The sequence below is a fragment of the Bubalus bubalis genome, chromosome 13, assembly GCF_019923935.1.
Source record: "Bubalus bubalis isolate 160015118507 breed Murrah chromosome 13, NDDB_SH_1, whole genome shotgun sequence".
NCBI lineage: Eukaryota > Metazoa > Chordata > Mammalia > Artiodactyla > Bovidae > Bubalus > Bubalus bubalis.
Window position 1 is genome coordinate 59341164 of NC_059169.1, and position 22348 is coordinate 59363511.

General features: G+C 43.5%; 1 protein-coding gene across 1 annotated transcript; it reads right to left on the reverse strand.

Annotated features, from left to right (window-relative positions):
• Positions 1–15239: 15239 nt before the first annotated feature.
• On the reverse strand, positions 15240–21524 carry HMGB1 (high mobility group box 1). Its single transcript, XM_006078587.2, has 5 exons — positions 21369–21524; positions 19007–19170; positions 18639–18784; positions 17997–18171; positions 15240–16946 (listed from the first exon to the last, which is right to left on the reverse strand). The coding sequence occupies exons 2-5, from the start codon at positions 19154–19156 to the stop codon at positions 16770–16772; spliced, it is 648 nt and encodes a 215-aa protein (XP_006078649.1). The 5' UTR covers positions 19157–19170; positions 21369–21524; the 3' UTR covers positions 15240–16769.
• Positions 21525–22348: the final 824 nt, after the last annotated feature.

The window sequence follows — 22348 nt, forward strand, 5'->3', positions numbered from 1 at the left end:
TTCCTTGACCAGGGAACAAGGGCCCCCTCATTGGGAACCTGGAGTCTTAGCCACCAGATCACCAGGGAAGTCCCTCAAAAGATTCTGTATTAATAATCTACATCAGGGTTTGGCAGACGCTCCATGGACCAAACCCAGCCCACCTCCCACCTCTGAACGGAACACAGCGCAGCCCTTCATTCTTGTATTGTCCATGGCTGCTTCCCACCGTAAGGACCTGGCTGAGTAGTTGTGACAGAGACCCTGTGATCCACAAACTAAAAAATGGCCCTTCAGGGAAAAAGTTTGCAGGTGCTTGACCTACGTGATCTAAGGATATAGTAATTTGATCAGAAGCACCATTAACTTGCTTTCTCCAGTGGGAGTGTAATATGGTTGCATAGATTATTTTCTGAAATAAGTGAGGGATTCAGACCTCCCTTCCTTCTTACCAGGGGTAGACCTGGGGCCTGGAATCTGGTTGGCTGGCTAAGGGAGCAGTAACCTCCAGTTATCAAGGAGAGTAACCAACTTGTCTTGGTTTTCTGGGAATTGTCTTGGTTTTCAAACTGAGCCCCTTGTTCTGGGCAAATCAGGACAGTTAACCACCCTGACATGTAGGGAACAGTGTACAGGGTCTGGGGCAGAATGACGGGGTCAAATCCCACTTCTGTGACTTTATGCTGTGTAGCTTTGAATAAGTTACTCAACCTCTCTGAACCTCAACTACCCTATTTGTGAACTGATTCCATTCTGAGGACAGATTGTAAAGATTAAAAGACATTATACACAGAAAGAGCCCAGCATAGAATAGGCACTTATTAAATACTCATTCCCTTCCTACCCTTCAGATGATTATCAGCTAATATTTTTATCCAATCTTTTTTTCCCCAATCTTTAGCCAAAATTCATTTTTTCATAAAATTATCAGAAGGGAAATTTTAAAATACTGTTCTATGCCCTCTATTTTCTAATGATGTTGTTTCTTTGCCCTTTACAAATAAATATCCAAATAAACAAATAATTTGTACGGCAGTGAGGGAAGTAGCCCACCCATGCAAAATTGCCTTATTTTCAATTTGATAACTGTTCTATATTTTAAACATAAACACCTGGAGACAAGTGATGGCTGAATTCTGTTTTGTCCAATTATGGATACATCCCAGGAAGGTCTGCTGTACCCAGCCAGTTAAAGTAGCTTGTGATCGGAGATCCCTGGTGGTCCAGTGGTTTCGGATCTGGTGCTTTCACTGTGGAGCCTCGGTTCAATCCCTAGTCGGGGAACAAAGATCCTGAAAGCCACACGGCCCAGCCCCCCTAAAAAAAAAAAGTAGCTTGTGATGCCTTGGGTCCATGACCAGATCCAGAACTTCTGGAAAACAAGATTCAGGGGCTTTTTCTAACCTGGTATTGTGTGCCTCTAATGGAGAATGTTGATAGAAAGTAAGCTGATAGAGGCTGTGAGTGCCACCTCACTCATGGTTCCTCTGATGGATCACTGTGACCTGAGTGCTAAGTGGACCAACACGTTCATTAATTTTTTAAAGAGGTTAATAATACACAGACAGTGGTGTCAAATCTGATAGCAACCTATATGCCATCTAAAGTCCCCGAGATGAGATCAAAGGGACGAGACAATATTAACCTCATTCCAACTCTCAGCATTTCGATTTAACATCCGGTGGGTTAGCAAATGTGCAGGATGGAATTCAATAATGTGTACTTCTATAATAGTTTATACTCCCAATTACACTTAAAATCCTAGTTGGTCCCCAACAAATTCAATTCCTTTAACCTGTAGTTATAGGACTTTGAGAAATAATTTTTTTTTTTTTTTTTTTTTTACTAAATGAATTGGTCAAATCAATTCAAAACTGTCAGCATTTAATATCCAGATTCTTAGTAAATGTACAGAGTGGAATTAAATAATGTGGACTTCTATGGTAATGTGTAACCTAAAAACTTCCACATACACAATCCTAGCTGATTTCCAATAAATTCAATTTACTTGAAGCTGTGGCCATGTGATTTTAATGAATCAAACTTTTTAACCGAATTAATTGGTCAAATCAGCCAAAACGTATAAATTCTGTGAAAATGTCAGGGGATTGGCTGATTTGAATGGCTAATGCAGCAAAATAAGTCAGATTAGTAGCTCAGAATACAGACTGCTTTAATTTGATTTAAACTATAGACATCTGTTTGCCTTTTTGATTGGGACAACACCAAAAAGCACTAGTTTCCAAACTTGGCTGATTCTACATTAGAATCACCTGGGGAGCTTTCAAAACATCCAAAGCCCAGGCCACACCATAGACTGTTAAATCAGAATCCTTGTGGGTGAGACTCGCATCAGTCCCTTTGTAAGTTCTCCAGGTGACTGGGAACCACTGGCATCAAGTTCAAATAATTGGGGGTGAAGCCACCATAATATGTTTTGGATTAAAGTGAAAACCCAAGTTGGAGGAGAAAAGACTTTGTAGTAACATACAGTAATATATTAATAACAAGCAAATCATTTATTATATAATTTGTTTTGTTATATAAAAATAGTTCACTATTTACTGAGTTCTCACCAAGTGCCAAACATTGTGCCGGATTTTACGTGGATTATTTTATTAAATTCTCACATGTGACTGAGAAGCCTTATGAAGCTGATTGTTTTACCCATTTTACAGATGGAGAAATTGAGGCACTGGAGGTTAAATACTTGCTGAAAGATACACATCTAGCCAGTTGTCAGGTGAGGGCTGGCACAAAGCAGTGTGAGTCTGAGTCCAAAGCCTGGACTTGAATGATTTTTGAAAACCAGTGACTTGAAACTCTGGACTCTGTAGGTCTTTGAACTTCACATCCTTATTTCTTTGCAGGCATTGCTTTGGGATTTTGTTGTGTTTTTCACTTTTGTTTCTGGATGCAAAGGCCTTTCCAAACAGTGCACAAAAGCAATTTCTGATGCCCCCGGGGAGGGAGGGTAGCCTGACTTTATGCATATAATAGGCAGAGGACTTAATATTCCACCTTAGAGCTCCTCTCAGGGGAGTTTCTAGCAGACTTAAAGCTCTCTCAGGCCACAGAAAGAGAACCTGAAACAAAACCTCCATGTCAAGGAAACGGATGTATTTGCTAAAGCATGTTTAAATTTTAATCTAAAAAGAGTAACAATATAATGGGGTTTTCCATTCACTGCAAATTTGGTTATTTCACAAAATCTTCACTTGACCTGTCAACCTGGATGGGTTTCTTTCAAGTTTTTTGAGTTTTGTTTTTGAGGCCTCCTAAATAACATCAAATAATATCCACTCAGTACCATCTGAAATCTTAACATTTAGCTGATAAATGTTGACAGTTTTTGGTTGCACAATGAAAAACAAAAAGAAGAAAGATGAAAATTTAATGTCACGGTCATTGGCAGCCGTTTCCTGTGACGATTATGGCTCTGTACACTCATTTCTGAATGGTGTCTTCTCTGTCCTTCGCACACAAAAGCTGAGAAAGGAGCTGAAACTACCCCCAGAAGTTCCCCCAGGACCCAGGCCAATCGTCAGAACAGAATCTGGGCCAATCTCAGCAGTTGTTTTTTTTTTTTCTTCCGCCCACTTACCTCAGGAGAGCAGTTTGTCTGCTTCCAAGGACCCGCCCACCCCCAGCAACGTCTGGGTGGGGTTCAGGCTCTGCCTGCAGCCCCCAGGCTTACTGCGCTGGTGGGACCAGCCGGGCTCCTGCCACCCAGACAGGGCAACTTGAACTTGACCTTGGAAGGGACCGGAAGTTCTTCTGGCAGCAGGCACCAAGGAGGGGCTGGGGGGAAGCGGCCTGTCCCTTGGAAGGCTGGGTCCTGGCAGCCCAGTGCTGCCAACTGTACCCACCTTCGAGAATCGGGAGAACCCTAGGCTCCAACAACGCTCTGTGCCCCCAGTGTCACCTCCCACTCTCCTTTGTGGGAGAAGAGCTGGGGGCGACCAGGACCCATCCCTGTTTGGACTGCTTGTGGGCAGAGCAAGGGGTCCGTTTAAATTTCCTTTTAGGCGTCCTTCTTAAAAGACTGAACTTGCGGGAATCCCCTGGAAGTCCAGTGGTTAGTAGGACCCGGCGCTCTCACTCCGGCTGTGCGTTCGATCCTTGGTCTGGGAACTAAGATCTTGCAAGACGCACGGTCAAAAAAAAAAGCAAACAAAAAAAAGATATAAAAAGGTACTTGCCATGGTGCTGTCTAAATAAGACTTAGGTTTTCAAGTTTTAGGAGTGTGGCCAGAGGAGAATGTGAGTCTTGTCGCTAGCAGGAAACTCAAGAGAAAAAATATTTTAAGGCGATGATGTCAAAAGACTGAACGACTCTCTGGGGTCAGGTCAGGCATCGAGACCCCCGAGAGGTGGAGTCAGCTCTGCGCAGAGAGGGGGCCCGTCCTACCTCACCTCGTGCAGAACAGGGGATCCCTGGTGCTGGCCGTCGTGGAGGCGGGCAGCGATCGGGCTCCTCCATAGCCCCGGGGCGCACGGTGCTGGGGACTCCGCGCCGGCAAGGCGGCCTCGGCGGGCGCGGGGCGCTCCGCTCGGCGGCTCCTGGCCCGCGTGGCGGCGGCTGGCGCGCTTCCCGGCGGCTCCCGGCCGCAGCTGCCGAGCTATTTGCAGCCTCCACATCCTGAGAGCCGAGACCAGGCCGCTCCCCGGGGCGACTGGGAAGCGGGAGGCCAGGCGGGGCCTTCCTGGATCAGGAGGGGGAGCCAGGCAGTTCGGAAATAGCGACCTGCAGGGTCCGCAGGGGCTTCTGCTGGGGCTGCCTGAGGACTCCTGCTGGGGAGTCCTGAGCCTCAGCCGCCCCCACGCCTCGTCAGAGCCCCAAAATGAGGGTCAGTAGGTGGGTGACCAACTCAGCTGGAAAATGAGCGAACTTTCCGCTGCAACGCCCCAGGGAGGCCTTTCCAGACGGTCCCCACCCCCACCCCCCCCCCCAACGCCCCCGCCCCCGCCCCGTTCTCCCACTTTCATCACTCACCTTTATCAGCCTATCCTGAGCAGCAGCCGAAGTGCTCTTTCTTACGTGTTTGTTTACTTGTTCATTGTTGGCCTCCTCCAGGAACGTGCAGGCTCCTAGAAAGTCCTGTGGAAGATGCCTGTCTGTTCCGCTGATCGCCTGTCTCCAGGGCCAAGGAGGGGTGCCTGGCTCCTTTATAAAAGAATGAAGGGATCCGGAAAGAGAGGAGGCCTGCTGAACCATCAACGAGCCGAATTTCTCACCTTTCCATTCCGAAGAGGTGTTGTCATCAACCTTTAGAGAGAAACTGGATTGATTTAGGGGGTAAGGAAGTTCATTCTCCCTGGCTTTATATATATTTTCCAACCCACTGCTTAATGTTAGTGGTCTTTAGTGTCTTTATGTGATGTATACCACTTGTCAGTATTTATTTAATGTAATCTATGTCATTTAAAGAAGGTTAAATTATAGGGTAACTAGAGAGCGACAGTAAATAATTTAAGCACATTTACAGGAAGATTTCCGCCTTAAAACTTGGTTAAAATACGTTTGAGACAGACACCGTTCAATTCATTGCACAAATTTGACTTTGTGACAGGTCCAACATAGTCTGTTGTATTTAATAAGAAGTCCTGCCCATAAAAGAGGATTTAATGACATTAATGAAATTGCCTTTATGTATTAATGGAACCGAAGGAGTCTTAACTCTAAAAGCAAATGTTCTTTAAACCTAAACATTTGATACTCAAGAAAATCAGCTGAGAAAAAACTTGTCGAAAGTGATGATTCTATCTGATAATGGTATCCACATCTGGAGATACTGTGAAAATTACTTTATGCAGTGGACAAATTACTGTCCATTCTTCTCAAGGTCCCAGAGTTCATAACTTATTTTTTATACTTATAGTGAAATGTCCCCATTTTTTGGCAAGCTTTATCCCAGATCCCTGTAGGCAACTGGGAGGTAGGGTATGTCAACTTAAATTTCTAGAAATTGTATCCTATTTGGTATTAGAACCCACATGTTAGAATTTGTAGTTTGCCACAGGGGAGAAAATGAGTTCACTCCTGAAGCACTTATTTAAGATCACACATGTGAGCCAGCAGTCAAAGGAGCATCCCCCACCCTCCTAGGACTGACAGCCCTAGTGGAAAACCATCACCCCATCATTTGAACGGAGTGACAGACAATTGTTTAATTTGAGTTGCATTCTGACTGCCACTCTTTTTAATGGAAAATAGAAATCTTGTGCAAAAGAACTTGGCTTGAAGGTCATGTGTCTAGACATAGGGAACTGGGAATCCAGTACCCCTGCCTGCAGATTTGGGGGGAGGCTGCCACAGTCCCACTGGGGATGTGCACCGGCCCTAGAGGTGTTGGAGGTCCTGAGGAGCCCCCTCCAGGGGCCACAGGTACCCTGTTTCACTGGAGATTTGGGTCAGGAGAGGAAGGAACTAGCAGGATGGGCAGAGTCCACCTGTGAGGAAAGGAGAGACTTGGGATGTCTCATCACAGATTTTACAGATCAGGGGTAAAGGTCCCCAAGGGGTTCTTCCATACCTTGGACTCTCTCTCAAGGAAAGGACATTTGAGTGTCTGCTCTATTTTTATCATTCTATCATATGTTAGAAGTCATGCTAACTAATTAGGTAGGGGGCCAGCTACACACAGTAAAATCATATGTTGAATGGTACAGTATCTTATACTTGTAGCAGCCACATTTCAATGAATAAAATTTCTTTTAAAATTCTTGTATAAAAAAATTGAAAGACTTCTTTATACTGGGTGAAAACTTAGATTTCAAACCTAATTTTGATCAGCTTTATCATGAATACATTTTGTGAGTTTATTCCTTACAAGTCTTTCTCAGGCTTTCTCCTCTTAACTCTCTAAAGTGATACCAGATGGGTTTTATTCTGTTTTTAGCTAAAATTGGATCCTGGGAAAGAATCTAGTGTAGATATAAGAAGATGACTGTCATCTGACAATTTCCACTACTTACCTAACCGACTCCCTCCCTGGATTTAAAAGAAACCAGAAACTTTATGGAGACCTGCATCCCCAAACCTTTGAGAGGAAGAATAACAGTTCTGTGTTTCCAAAAATTAGTAATAGCTATTCCTTGTAAGCGGATTGCAGTGCAATCACAAAAACCTGCCTATCTCTAGGAAAAAAGTTTCCAGGTCTCCTTTCCCTGGAATGTGGCTCCAAAGAGCCTATTTCATTGTAAAGAAGGTGCTTTGACTGGGTGCTCAGCAGGTCCCTCAGTAAGGCAATGTCAGTGGTTGTAATCAAAGTTCCCTAGAACTATGGAGGGTATAGGCCCTCCATACCCATTAACAGGAGCTCCTGTTTAGGTTTTCGGCCGGTTACCCTGCTACCGTGCAGGCTGCCGCCCTTGGCCCAAGTGTTGTCTGCTAACTTGCCACCAACAAGTCACTGGAACAGCATCAGACTCCCAAACACTATCCCAAGGTCCCGGGCAAGTCCACTTATTTATCGCATGCTTTCCTCTTGGGTTACAGCTTTATGTAAAAAGAACTAAAGCACATATTAAACTCTGTCCTCAGCATTTATTCATTTTGTGGGTTATCTTTTCATCCTATTTGCTAGTGGAGGCATGAAAGCTAATGAAGATATATTTTGAGGTTAACTTCTATTTGTACTAGCGGTTTCTAAATAATTTTCCCATTTAGAAAATATATTTATAGTAAAACAAAAGAGAAATGTTTTTAATGATGTTTTAAAATTTGTTATTATTATTATTTTTGGCTGCATCACGAGGCATGTGGCATCTTGGTTCCCTGATCAAGAACTGAACTTGTGCCCCTGCACAGGGAGCACAGAGTCCCAACCACTGGACCATCAAGGAAGTCCCATTTTTATGATTTTTTTTAAAGTGAGGTTTTAAATATTATTAATAATAGCCTACTAAGACTCTTTCGGAGAAGGCAACGGCAACCCACTTCAGTACTCTTGCCTGGAAAATCCCATGGACGGAGGAGCCTGGTAGGCTGCAGTCCACTGGGTCGCTAAGAGTCCAGCACGACTGAGCGACTTCACTTTCACTTTTCACTTTCACTCACTGGAGAAGAAAATGGCAACCCATTCCAGTGTTCTTGCCTGGAGAATCCCAGGGACAGAGGAGCCTGGTGGGCTGCCGTCTATGGGGTCGCACAGAGTCAGACACGACTGAAGTGACTTAGCAGCAGCAGCAGCAAGACTCCTTGGTTTTAAAGGTGAGAAAAAATTTTATTGGGCCTTAAAATGAAGACATAGCAAAAAAACAATAATAATAAAACTATATCTCTGTTGTTTTTTTCCAAGTCAGTTTGATTCTTAACTGTTATTCTTTAAAAATTCTCAAGACCTTAACATTAGAAAAAAACCCCTTCAAATATTAGATTTACAATAACGTATCTCTTACCTAATTTTTAAAAATAAAATCAATATTACTTCTAATGGTTCATTATAATTATCTGTAGAAGCTCAGTATATATAAATTCATGATATAAAGTTTTACAATGCTGATCTCTAAAGTTTTGGTCCTTAAAAGAAGTGAAAAATTTATATTACTTTTCAGGTTTGATCCATATAGTGTAAAACCCAATACTTATCAATGTATGAAATAAATTCCTATGGGACTGACTAGAAGATAATTTTTTTTATAATTAATCCAATTTTATGTTGACCTGTTGACCACTATTTGTTAAGACATGTACTCCCTAGAAGAATTGTTGACCTGTGTCTCGGTGTTAAATCACATGTGAAAGCACAGTTAACTGTATTTAAAGAAAATAATTCTGATACAAATGACTAGTAAGTTTTGGAAATCATGTAGATTATTATGAAGAATACAACTAGATCCAATGAAATGAAAAGCAAGAAGCTCTAATGGTTTTGCAAAAGTTTCAAAGTTTTTTCACCCATTCCAATTGATCCACACGTTCTCTTTTTGCAGTCCTGCAATTACTTGAATATAAAAGTCCTTTCTGTTAATCTTCAACCTGGAAAGTAGTAAAATAACAGAAGCATAAAGGAGAATAGTCATTTCAACCCAACAGCTCTCCAGGTTTTTGAGGCTTTTAATCTGCTTGCTTTTGAAGGCTTACCCCTTTCACAATTTCCCCCACTGCTTTATAGAATCTTAGAAATCATGAACCTACATATCTCTTATATGTAAAATTGTCTCAATAGCCTTTTAAAAAGTTATTACATTTGGGTGCAAACTTGCTCAAGGTGGCTTGGTAAAACCAAATTAATCATTTCACTTCATTCAAAAACTGACTTCAAATTCATCCATTTAACTTTGAGGAATATGTATAACCTAACAAAATAATCATGGACACAAAAGTATGGGTACAAGAAAAGATGAGTCATCTTAGCCTTATTCAAAATACTTAAAAAATCAACAAACAAGGTCCTTCCTACAGAAGGGAAACACAGGGAACTTTATTCAATGTCTTGTGACAAACCATAATGGAAAAGAATATGAAAAAGAGTGTATATGTATGTGGGCATCACTTTGCTGCACAGCAGAAATTAATCCAACATTGTAAATCAACTATACTTCAATAAAACTAACTAAAAAATCAGAAACCACACAAATGTCTAATAAGATGGGATTGACTAGATCATTTATGGTATTTTTAAAAATTAATTTTTTTGGCTCTGCCAGGCCTTAGTTGTGGCACATGAAATCTTCAACCTTTAGTTGTGGTATATAGGATCTAGTTCCCTGATCAGGGATTGAAGCTGGGCCCCCTGCATTGGGAGCTCGGAGTCTTGGCCACTGGACCCCATCAGGGAAGTCCTCTAGCAACATCAATTTAAAATACATTTGGCACAGAATGTATGATATTTTATATTTACTCAGTGGAAAACCATGGAGGCAGTAGAAATGATGCAATGCAGAGCACAATAAGAATATATGATAATAAAGTTAGTTTAAGAAAGATTGTTCTCCGTAAAAGTCATTTTCAAATAGAATGTTTGTAAATATGTTACCATTTTTTTGTAAAACAAATATATATACGACAACCTAATTTGAAAATGGGCAAGGCGGACTTCCCTGGTAGTACAGTGGATAAGCATCCACCTGCCAATGCAGGGGACATAGGTTCGATCCCTGGTTCAGGAAGATTTCATGTTCTGCAGAGCAACTAAGTCTGTGCGGCCACAACCACTGAGCCTGTGCTCTAGAGCCTTGGCTCTGCAACAGGAGAAGCCCGTGTACCACAGTGAAGAGGAGTCCCCACTCTGCAACTAGAGAAAAAGCCCCAGCACAGCAACCAAGACCGAGGGCAACCAAAAAATAAGTCTATTGTACAGTTCCATTTATATGAAATACCCACAATAGGTAAATCCATGGAGACAATGCAGATTGGGTTTTGCCAAGAGTCAAGGGGGAGGGGGGAATTGATGCTACAGGATTTCCTTCTGGGGTGATGAGAATGTTTGCAACCAGTGGTGGTGCACAACACTGTGAAGGTACTGAGTGCCAGTGAATTGTTCGTTTTATCTTATGAGAATCTCACCTCAGATTAAATAAGTAAATATATACACATATATTTTATTTATTAATCACATATATATGTGTTGCATTTCCCAAGTGGTGCTAGTGGTAAAGAATCTGCCTGCCAATGCAGGAGATGCAAGAGATGCAGGTTTGAACCCTGGGTCAGAAAGATCCCCTGGAGGAGGAAATGGCAACCGGCTCCAGTATTCTTGCCTGGAGAATCCCACGGACAGAGGAGCCTGGTGGCTATGGTCCATAGGATCGAGAAGAGTCGAACACGACTGAAGCGACTTAGCACCAATATACGTGTATTTATCATGTTATATATATAAAACGACAAGGGCACATAATATGTTAATTGTTGATAGAATTGTAGATTTTTGGTTTCTTGGTTGTTTTCTTTCAATGAATGTAAATTTCACTCACAATAACAGTTTTTCAAAAGAGATTGCAGTGCATTGCAATCCTTCCTTCTTCTGGAGTTCAGGTTGCAGTTCTAAGGACTCATACGCAGCACACATTCTTCTGGGGCTTCCCAGCCCTTTAGAATCAGGCAGCTTATCACTTTCTACATGATTGACAGTATTTTAGTTTTGTTTTGCCTGTAAGTGTCCTGAGTCCAAGTAAACAGAAGGAGGAAGGCCAGAGAGGAGTCACAGGAATCTCAGCAGTGTGCTGACTTGCTGGAACAAGACTTGCTGGAACAATCGTAGCCAAGGCAGGGGAACCCAGACAGAAAAAGAGTTAGGGAGGAAGGCTTCCAGCTGTGTGCCCCGCCCCAACCAGGTTCCTGTCCTTACAGGGAAGGGGAAGAAACTCATAAATTTCTTTGCACCTGCTCTTAGTCTGGTGCTGCTAGATTGTTTTGATACTGCTTTTGGTCTCTGAGCCAGCCTTTGAATTTTGGTGGGCCTCTACCGACTCACTGCTCTGTGCAAATACACCAGCTGGACTCCCAAGAGCCTAGAGCCTTTCACTTCTAATGTGCTAGGACCCTACACTGGCACTATGCTTTACTCTTTGCTGTCATTCAGTCGGTAAGTCGTGCATGACTCTGTGACCCCATGTACTGTAGCCCACCAGGCTCCCTGTCCTTCACCATTTCCCAGAGTTTGCTCAGATTCATGTCCATTGAGTCGGTGATGCTATCCAATCATCTCATCCTCTGTTGACCTCTTTTCCTTTTGCCTTCAATCTTTCCCAGCATCAGTGTCTTTTCCAATGAGTCGGTTCTTCACATCAGGTGGCCGAAGTATTGCAGCTTCAGCTTCAGCATCAGGTTCTTCCATTGAATTTTCAGAATTGATTTCCTTTAGGACTGACTGGTTTGATCTCTTTGCAGTCCCAAAGCAATGACAGCTCTTGATCCTCTTATTAAAAAAAAAAAAAGACTTCTCAGCCTGTGTCTAGCCCACTCACCATGCCCAAGTCCCAGACAGGTGGACTCCAAGTGGCAGAGCAAGACTTGAGGTTCCCTGAAAGTTAGGCCGGGGAGTAGGGAGGGGGCTGCCACATCCTTGCTCTGAACAGCCCCAAGTTCTTATTCTTCACAGTATTGAGTAACGTACAGCTCACCCCCAGCCCATGCTTATTTGCTTTAGGACTTTTCTTACCTGCTTATGTTCAGAACACTTTATAGGATGATCCCTAGTTGAAACCCAGTGAAGGAAAAGTATGATAAAGCCTGTAATTGGAGATTCTATGTAATTCTAAGGAACTAGGCTTAATTCCACTTTAAAGTCTATTAATACAATTGCACTTATAAATGCATTTGCAGTATGCCCTTTTCCTAAAGTACGATCTCCAGCAAGGAGGTGAAGCAGTGGTCATTTTATCCCATTTAAGGCAGATTCTCAATATCCATTCCTCTTTTCCAAATAACCGATCATCTCCTAATGCCCGGAATCCGGCCCACACAATCCTTGACTATAGTTTTTCTCCGAAATTGTTGGTTACAGCTTCTGTAAAGATTGACACACAACCTCTGCTAGAAAAATCCCTCCCCAGGTAAAGCTCCTGGATCCAAGATGCCAAAATAGGAAGTTCCTTATTTTCACACAATGAATTCATTATTGCAGTAACTTTATAGAGAAATAATTTGTTCAGTAGTGGAAACAGTCTAAACAGTCACACCCAAGGGTCTCTCATGTCTGATTCTACCTCCTCGTGTTTGGGTGGCTCTGAACAAACAACAGTATTTCAGTATTTTAATTTCTCATCTTTTAAAAATGGAGAGTCTGTAAAGCAGTTATCCTTCAATTAAAAAAATAAATTAAAAAAATAATGCAACAAGAAAAAAAAAAAGGGAGAGTCATTTCATAGAGCCAAAGAATAATCGGTAAAAAAAAATCCTGATTTATCTTAGAAATCATCGCTAAAAACTTTCACAGTAAGGATAGCCTTGGGGAAGGGGTCCTTTTGTCAGTATCTGCCAAATTTTAAATGCACTTATCTTGACTCGGCAATTCTATTTCAAGGTGTTCACTGTGGTAGTTAGGAATAGCAAAAAATAGCGAACAACACGAATGACATCAGTAATTATCAAATGTATTATGGAACATCATACCATGGAATGTCACTTGTATGTCTGAATTGTGTGACTGAAGAGAAAAAGTACGAGTCTCTTTTTCACTGATTTTCTCACCACTGTTGATTGGCTTTCATTCTCTGCATCCTTGATCCTATCATTGTTCAAGCTGCCATAATTCCTCGTATCATTCCAGATCTGTACTACTGCTTCCTCCTTTTCAGCCAGTTACATCTATAGTCCAAACCAATGACATGATTCAGGCTTCCCTGGTGGCTCAGATGGTAAAGAATCTGCCTAAAATGGAAACCTGGATTTGATCCCTGGGTTGGGAAGCTCCCCTGGAAAAGGGAATGGCTACTCACTCCAGTATTCTTGCTGGAGAATCCCGTGGACAGAGGAGCCTGGTGGGCATATAGTTCATGGGGTCCCAAAGTCAGACACTGAGTGACCTTCATTTTTACTGGCAGCTGTGATTCCAGACCAAAACCTACTAGAAGGTGGGGGCATATTCTGGAGTATGGCCCATTAAATTATGCCTGTCATCCCATGTCCTGAACCAGGGTGTATTGTTAAATAGCAGTGTTCCTAGAGCAGAGCCGTTTTGCCTTGTTACTCCAGGGACCAACTTGGCTTAGACCCAGGGAACTTCCCAAGTTCTGGCAAGTGTTAGCACTGTTCATGTCTTCGCTGTTAACAAGCGGGCCAGTGAACCAGCTTGCATCTCTTGTTGCATAGGTATCCGGAGTTTCCTAGCTTTTATGTTGTTTTAAAGGATTTCAAGAGTCAATTTACAGAAAATGACAATGCATCAATGTGAAAAAATTTTTTTAAATCACTTACCACTTAACAGACTAGTTACTAGCCAATGGTTCACACTTGAGCAGCAGTTAATCCCAAGATGTAAACTGTAATGGGTTTGTGCTAATTTAGTTATACCATCCTATGCAAAAAGTACCTGGCTGGTATTGAAAGAGGTATTTCAGGCACTTTGAGGCCTGTTACACTGAACAGACCTAAATTTGAACTTCTGTCATGGTTTATATGATGCCAAGCAAGGGAGTTGCCCACACTTTCCATTCAGAAATTTCTGTCTTGTATTTCCAGTGCATCTTCAATACAGCTGGATACTACCCTAATGTCTAACAATACTGAAAAAATCCCCCAGGCTGTGAAGGAAGTATTTGCTGTACATCTTGTCACTCAGGCACTTTTCATCTTTATCATTTGAGTCTTACCCCTGTGGTGCACAGGACACAATTTCCAGATAAAGAAAATTAATACAGCAAATATCAGTAACTGATAGCAAGGCCAAAAGGACAAGCATAGTAACTAACCAGCCAACAGCTCCCAATCTTTAGGAAAACAATTAGTTTTTAAATCAGTATGCCAATTTTATCAATTTTTAAAATGCAGAAAATACTATAGTTTAATTTGATGTGAAGAAAATCTTTATAACCCAAAGTGCTGTAACTGTTTCTAAACACTGAAATAGTTCCTCTGCGTTAACTTTTAAAAAACCATCTCCAGTTAAACAAGGGTTTTCCACTAAATTATTTAAATTGCCTCCTACCTCCATTTATTTGCGTTTTGGATACCCAAGTTTCAGGGTGTACTTTTGAATACTGAAGAGCTAGTATGTCTGAAGATTTAAGAGGGTTTTTGTCCATGTCTTCCTATCAAGACCTGAATCCAGTTAGTTAACCTGAAAAAAATCCTTGTTCCCATTCTCAACATCTTCTGCCACATAATACCCACTCAAGTTCCTCAGGGCAGAATTTATCCATTTAGGATTGCCTACTAGCAACAATTTCTATAGCTATAGGAAACTTGCATGTAAATCAGAGATAACGCTTTGTTCCTCTTGACCAAAAATTTGATAAATTTTGACAATTTCAGCCTTCCTTTGATGTCCTCCTTTAGCTTAGAAAAGGGAAATTTAGATTTATAATCACTATTCTGCTTTTTACTTACATGTGCCTTGCTTTGGAAAACTCTTATTCAATAGTCTGGAAGCAAAATTCGTTTTTTCCTAATTTATAGATAGCAGCCTGAGAACACATGGAATGTCTCATGGAAATCTTTTTTTATCAGCCCATTAACCTATTTATAAGGGTGAAGTGAGTATTTTTAAAAGGATAAACTTTGGCCGCCCTTACACTTAAAGGATGTTGCTAAGAGATATTAAGATAAAATATGTATATAACAAAAATCTTAAGTGAAAGCCATTTAACTAATATTTAAAACCTCTGCAATTATTAGTTTATTAGTATCATCCAGGACTCAGATGTTCAGTATTCCTCCTGAAATTACATAAACAAATGCAAATGGAAAGAATCCAAGTCAAAATTATATAACAAAACAGCACTCCATCACAAAAGCGTGTAAAATTACAAGAACGCTATTTTAAAACACTGGCACTTTAAGAGAACAATAATCTCAAAAACCACAAAATTGCCAAATTGTTCCCTAAACTGCTAAGCAGATAAACATATGACCCTAATGAATGAGCTGGAGTTTTGTAAAGAAAAGTCAAATTCAAATAAATCAGTTAATTCATACTGAAATACAAAGTGTCTTCCTCCCTTGTCTATTCGATTTATAAAGGGGCAAACCATAATACAGGAAGATATACCTGATTTAAAATGTGGTATATAACTTTAAAAGTCAGCCCAATTAATTAAAAATACCTTTAACCAAGGGTCTCAAGTTTCCTAAACAATCTCTACTTGGATAAGCAGGAGAAGACATTTACAGCCAGCACTTTTTCCCAGGGCCTTTGCTGGGACAATCATCGACAAAAACACAATATGGCAGTCTTGTATTTTAAGCTCACGCTTTTGGGGATACATTCTTGGGTCTTTAACGTGGGAACTGCAAATATAACTGCCATTACATGGTAATGGGAGTTAAAGAGTGTAGAGTCCTCATGTAAAGATTAGAACATACTTTTCTATTAGTCCTTCAAGGACAGACTTTCAAAATGTTTGATTCTAGTAATCCCGTGCTGTGAATAGATTGGTTACTCTTCACTTGGTAAATGTAACTGGGCTATGTGAAATCCGCTATCAACTGGTCAAAACTGAAGTTTCAGTTATGGATGAAAGGTGTCTCAATTCAACTTTTATTACCCTCATCATGGGTATGCAGGGTGTGCAGACAAAAGCTTTTTATCAGCTAACTATATGAAAGATAAACAGTGTAATAATTCGTGTGATCCAAAATGGGCAAAAGCAAAAGACTAGCTTCCCCTTAAGAAAAATTTCCAGACCTATGAAAAGGACAACAATACTAATAAAAAAAATTGTATTTACTTAGAAGCATTCAGAATGTCAACAAAACAGCTGCAACTTTTTTTCTTTTTCTTTTTTTTTGCAATTACAGAGTGGTATTCAGTTAACAGAACAACAATTATTCGTATAAGCTGCATCAGAGACAACTGAAGATGAAAAAACTACCATCCCCATATATAACTAATTTGTGCTGTGCACCAACAAGAACCTGCTTTAAATTTCCATGCCAATTTACAACCCCCATACTGTACCAGGCAAGGTTAGTGGCTATTGAAAATACCACCAGGACAGGGCTATCTAAAGACACATTCGGTAGTGTGTTAACTATACAAAAAAAGACACTGTACAGTTTAAAAACAAATCTTACACAGCCTTACATTTCAATTTTTTTTTTCTTTAAAAGGAGTGAGTTGTGTACAGGGGGGTTAAATGCTTTATAGACAAGAAAAAAAAAAAAAAACTGCGCTAGAACCAACTTATTCATCATCATCATCTTCTTCTTCCTCCTCATCCTCTTCATCTTCTTCCTCCTCCTCATCCTCTTCATCTTCCTCATCTTCCTCCTCTTCCTTCTTTTTCTTGCTCTTTTCAGCCTTGACAACTCCCTTTTTTGCTGCATCAGGCTTCCCTTTAGCTCGGTATGCGGCAATATCCTTCCAAAATAAAGGCGGGAAGAAAGTGGGACGAAAGACCAAACAGTTAAGTAATGGGAGAAATAAAAGTAACAGGCAAAACTTTATGGAAAAAACAAGGACTCAGATACACTAAAATACCATATATCTGCAGATTCACACCAACTTGGACTTTCACAAACACTCATAAAAATATGAGATAACTGTAAATAATCCAGAGCTCATGGTATGACATTGTCTAATATTTGCATTGCTATGCCTCACTGAAGTACAACTATATACCACATCCAAACTTTAGTTTATTAAAACTAGAATGTAGAGACTGATTAAAGGGTAGACACTGCCACCTTCTGAATGCAAAAAAGCATTCTACAGGTTTATACTGACAGACCCTAATCCATAGCAGGAAATCTCTCCTTAAAAAAAAAAAAAAGTTATCTGCCACCAAGCATGCAATTAGGTTCAGAAACATCTAGAAATGGATATATTTCTCCAGAATGACTAAATAACCTAAAATCTAACTTTACTTAATATTTCAATTAAAAGTATAAGGGGAGGTTATAGCTTTTTCTTGTATCAATTTACTGTACAGATCAAAATATTTTAAACTTTCTAACTTAAGTCAAGGTTTTAATATAAGGGAAAGAACATAAGTGTTTCAGGGTGTTTATGAACAATACAGATCTGTATTACTTGGTCCAGCCTATTTTTATGTTGTGTGCCTGAACAGTTAAAATAATGACATTATCTGACTCAAAGTGACTACCAGAATTTTCATAAATTCACATGGTGGAGAATAACAAAACCAGCTTAAGTGTATATGGCCCTTGCCCAAGGAAAATTGTGTTAAGTCAAACAACTTTTAACAATTTATTTGATCTACATTCTTTGAAAGATGGAAAGGGACTTGCAGACTACAGCTAATGGTGCACTGAATAGTTGTTATACTCAACACTGCACCATACCTATTAGAAATCATAAAATAGGAAATTAAGCTGCAGTACCAAGTACAGCTGTTCATCTAACATCTGGCATACTCTTTCACTGCTACACCAAACCCGCACTGCTTACCTTTTCATACTTTTCCTTCAGCTTAGCAGCCTTCTTCTCATAAGGCTGCTTGTCATCCGCAGCAGTGTTATTCCACATCTCTCCCAGTTTCTTTGCAACATCACCAATAGACAGGCCAGGATGTTCGCCTTTGATTTTTGGACGATACTCAGAACAAAACAAGAAAAAGGCCGAACTAAAAGGAGAGATTTAAGTTTAGAATTGCAGGTTTACCAACAACTGTGTTGTACTGCTATATAAAAGCCGCTTCTAATTTCTACCACATATCTGACAGGGTATCATGTTATAAAATGCTAAATATCCCTCACTAGACTTAATTTACACAATTATTTTAACTTACAACATTACTAGTTGAACATTTTTATTAGTGTTCCAAATGAACATTCTGCAATTACTCTTATGATTTCTCAAGAAATAAAAAAGAATCAAAACTACATTTAGGAGACATATTGGGTGAGGTCAGTATCTAATTTCACTGCTCTAACTAAAACTGCCACCCAAGAGAAATTTTACAAAATTTAAATATACCAATACCAGTTAGCTAAGAAACTTTGATTACAGACTGGAGATCCACAGGGTGGCTTGCTAAATTTGTCTACAATAAAATACTTCCTGAAAAATCAAAACAGGCAAGATACTTACGGAGGCCTCTTGGGTGCATTGGGATCCTTGAACTTCTTTTTTGTTTCCCCTTTAGGAGGAATATAAGTTTTCATTTCTCTTTCATAACGGGCCTTGTCCGCCTTTGCCATGTCTTCAAATTTTCCTTTCTCTTTAGCAGACATGGTCTGTAAAAAAAAATTTGTGAACTTAAATAAGTTAACAAAATTTTAACCAACTGTGAAGTATGGAAATGAATAAAATGCAGTATCCTTTGCTAAATATTTAGTAACCTGTTCCAACATCAACACCCACATTTGCAAATTGTACCGAAGCTTAAATAAAAAAAAAAAATCGCAATTTGGAATTCAGCCTTTATTGCCTACTCAGTAGGTTTTCAGCCCTCTTACCTTCCACCTCTCTGAGCACTTCTTAGAAAACTCTGAGAAGTTGACGGAAGCATCCGGGTGCTTCTTCTTGTGCTCCTCCCGGCAAGTTTGCACGAAGAATGCATATGATGACATTTTGCCTCTCGGCTTCTTAGGATCTCCTTTGCCCATGTTTAATTATTTTTCTAAAAAATAAAAAAACACAAGTTTAATGTTAACAATGAAATTTATGGCACCGAAGAGCACTCTAACTTCTTGGGGAGTCAATGAACAGCATGGCACTGGTTATTAAACACGGCCTTGGCAACAACCCTTCACAATATCAAAGAAAATGTCAGGGATCGACAATTCCTAGAAGAGTCTGCACCAACCCAATAAATGGTCCTTCAGTGGGATCTCAAAGAAAGTGTAGACACAATGGTACACTCATACCGTATTTGTGACTTATCTCCCTGCATCTGTTTTGAATGTAATACCTAAGTGGTCATTAAAATTTTTTTTTCATGTAAGAAATCACTATTAATCAACAAACCCAAAGGTCAGAAAAGGAATGCTGCAGATTCATGCAGCTACGTAAGGAGTAGGTAAGAGCCAAAGTTGAGTAGACCTTTCCGGATTACGGGCCAGATTCCCCGCTCGTCTAAAGTTTTCCCCATGACTGCTTTAAAATATTCTCTTCTCGGCACAAAACTTTGCCGGGAGGAGGGACCGTGGAAGCGGCAGCTCGGACCCAGGCTGGGGGTGGGGTGGTGTGGGGGGGGTGGCGGTGCTATTTGCGCGGTTGCCACCGCCAGGCAGCCTCGCTTCCTATCGGTTTGGCCCCGAGATGTATTTCGGTTCTGACTAAACACGTCCGGTCTGAAGTTTCTTCGAGTAAACAAGGATGAGGGACAAAAGCCACTCCTGCTCGTGGCTCGGGCTGCCCCCCGCCCCCACCCGGGGAATATATATATATATATATATACACACACATATTTTTAAGCCCTGAAAAGTTGGGGCGCCGCGCGGGGCGGGCTTCGCACACCTTCCCGCCACCCGGGCCCCCTTTACTCCCGCCCGCCCGCCAACTTCGGGGCCGCGCGCTGGGAGGCCGCCACCCCCCCGGGGCGGGGGAGGGGGGGCGGCGACCGGGCCTTCAGGCCCGGATCTCCGCGCGCGGGGCCCGCCACGTGCGCCCGCCGCCCCGCGCAGGCCCACCGGCCTCCCCCATTTTGTCGGCTCGGCGGAGGGAGCAGCCCCGCTCGAAATGGGGGCTGGCTCCGCCCGCGGCCGCCGGGGCCGGCGCGCACGGAATGGCCGCTGCGCGTCTTCCCCGCCTGCGCCGCCGCCGCCGCGAGGGCGAGCGAGAGAATATGGCTCCTTCCCTTTGTGTGTGTATGTGTGTGAGTGTGTGCGCGAGAGTGAGTGTGCGAGAGTGAGTGCGAGCGCCGGCGGGCGGGGTGCGCGGCGCGCTCTGGCGCACACACTCGGCCATGACGGCCGGGGGGAGGGGCGGGGGGCGCGCGGCCGGACCCTCCCCCTCCCCCGTCCGCGGTGTGTGTGTGTGAGGGGGGGGGGCCGCCTCGGGAGGCGCCCCCGGCCCGCCGCTCCCCGTCTCCCTCCGCGCGGCCCGCCGCCCCCGCACTCGGGGGGACGCGGGGCTGGCAGAAGAGGAAAAAAAAAAGTTGCCTCGGAACTGCTGCGCCCAGCTTCCCCCCCGCCCGCGCCCGCCTTGTTTTCTCTCCAGCCAGCAGCGCCGGGCCGAGTCAGCCATGTTATCCAGCGAGCGCCGCGGCGCCGCTCCCCCCCGCCGCCCGGCCGCCCGGCCGCCGCGCCCGGCCCCGGGCTCGGGCTCAGGCCGGCGGGCCCGGCCCCGCGCCGCCGCCCCCGGCCCCGGCCCCGCGCCGCCGCCCGCCTGCAGCGCCCGCCCGCCCGCGCTCGCTCGCCCGCTCGCCGCCGGCGCCCGGCTCTGCGGCGGCCAATGCAGCCGTGAAGCGCCGCCCGCCCGCCCGGCGGCCCGCCGCCCCCCGCGCACGCCGGCCGCCCGAACGCTCGGCCCCGGGGGTTCAAAAACACGTTAAAAAAATTTTTTTTTAATGGAAAAAAATTTTTTTTTTTTTTTTTTTGCGCCAGTCAGCACGGACGCCGCCGGGGGTGGAAACTCGCGGGGCTCGGGGCTCGCGGCGCCTCAGGCGGCCCCGGGGGCCGGGGCTCCGGCGCGGGGCAGGGCTCCCGGCGCCCAAGGGGAGGCTCGCTCCGTGCGCAGTTTCCCCCCACGGTCCCCCCTCATTTGCCTTTGTGTGGATCCTGACCCGCCGGCTCCCGGCCGCGGGGATCCGGCCGCCGCGCGGGCTGAGGAGCTGCCGGAGGCGCTCTCCCCGCCGCGGCGCTGCCCCGGACTCACCCTCCGCGAGGCACAGAGTCGCCCAGTGCCCGTCCGGCTCTCACTTGCCCCGGCGCTGTCTCTATGGAGCTCAATGTACTGCAATGGCTGTGAGAGCGGGAGCCAGACGCAGCCTCCTCACTCTCTCCGCTCTGTAACATTACTCTCCAGCCAGCGCCGCGCCTATTGGCTACCGCCAACTCACGGGGCTCGCTCATTGGCCCGATACCTCCCATTGTCCTGACCAGAGCCCGCCTGCTATTGGCTGTCTCCGGGGACACGTCATCAAGGATTGAAACAGCGCGCAAATCTGAATGTGTGTGTGTGCCGGGCAGAGAGGCTGAGGCGGGAGAGGCAGAGGCAGAGGCAGCAGCTGCTACGGGAAAGCAGAGCTCTATGGTGTATGTGTGCATGTGTCTAACCCAAGCCAGCCCCACACCCGAGCGGCCGCCGGAGCGAAAAGGGCCTGACTTTTCCACAAGTGTCTCCAACTCCTCAGGCAAAAGAGACACCCACAGACCTCCCCCCCCTTTCTCACCCCAAACTTACTTCCACAGCCGTTGAGATAAGAGGCCCCAGACTTTTAACAGACCTTCAAAAGTGAGAGCGACACGATGAGATCACGGTCCCCGAAAACCGGGGTTTCTGCTTGTGCAGAGGGGCGAAAGCAGCCAAGATTCGAACTTCTCAACCACATACAGTTGCATTACACTTTAGATCTCTGGAAAGGCAGGGCTTTTCCTATAAGAAAGTGACAACGATCCAGTGAGCCGCTTTTAAAACATCCCTTTTCTGGGCTTTTAAGCCCGCACCGTCAGGTTTGCAGAGCAGCTGAAACCTTGAGTCACCCAACAGGCATTTAGTTTCATCCTTTTTCTTGGTTTGCTCGAGTTTCACAGCTTGTCTGGAACTTTTTATTTAAATACAAAGCCCTGTCTTAACTTCCTGGAAATCAAACGATTTTTCCATGAAATTAAAGTACAGCCACTTCATTTCGATGC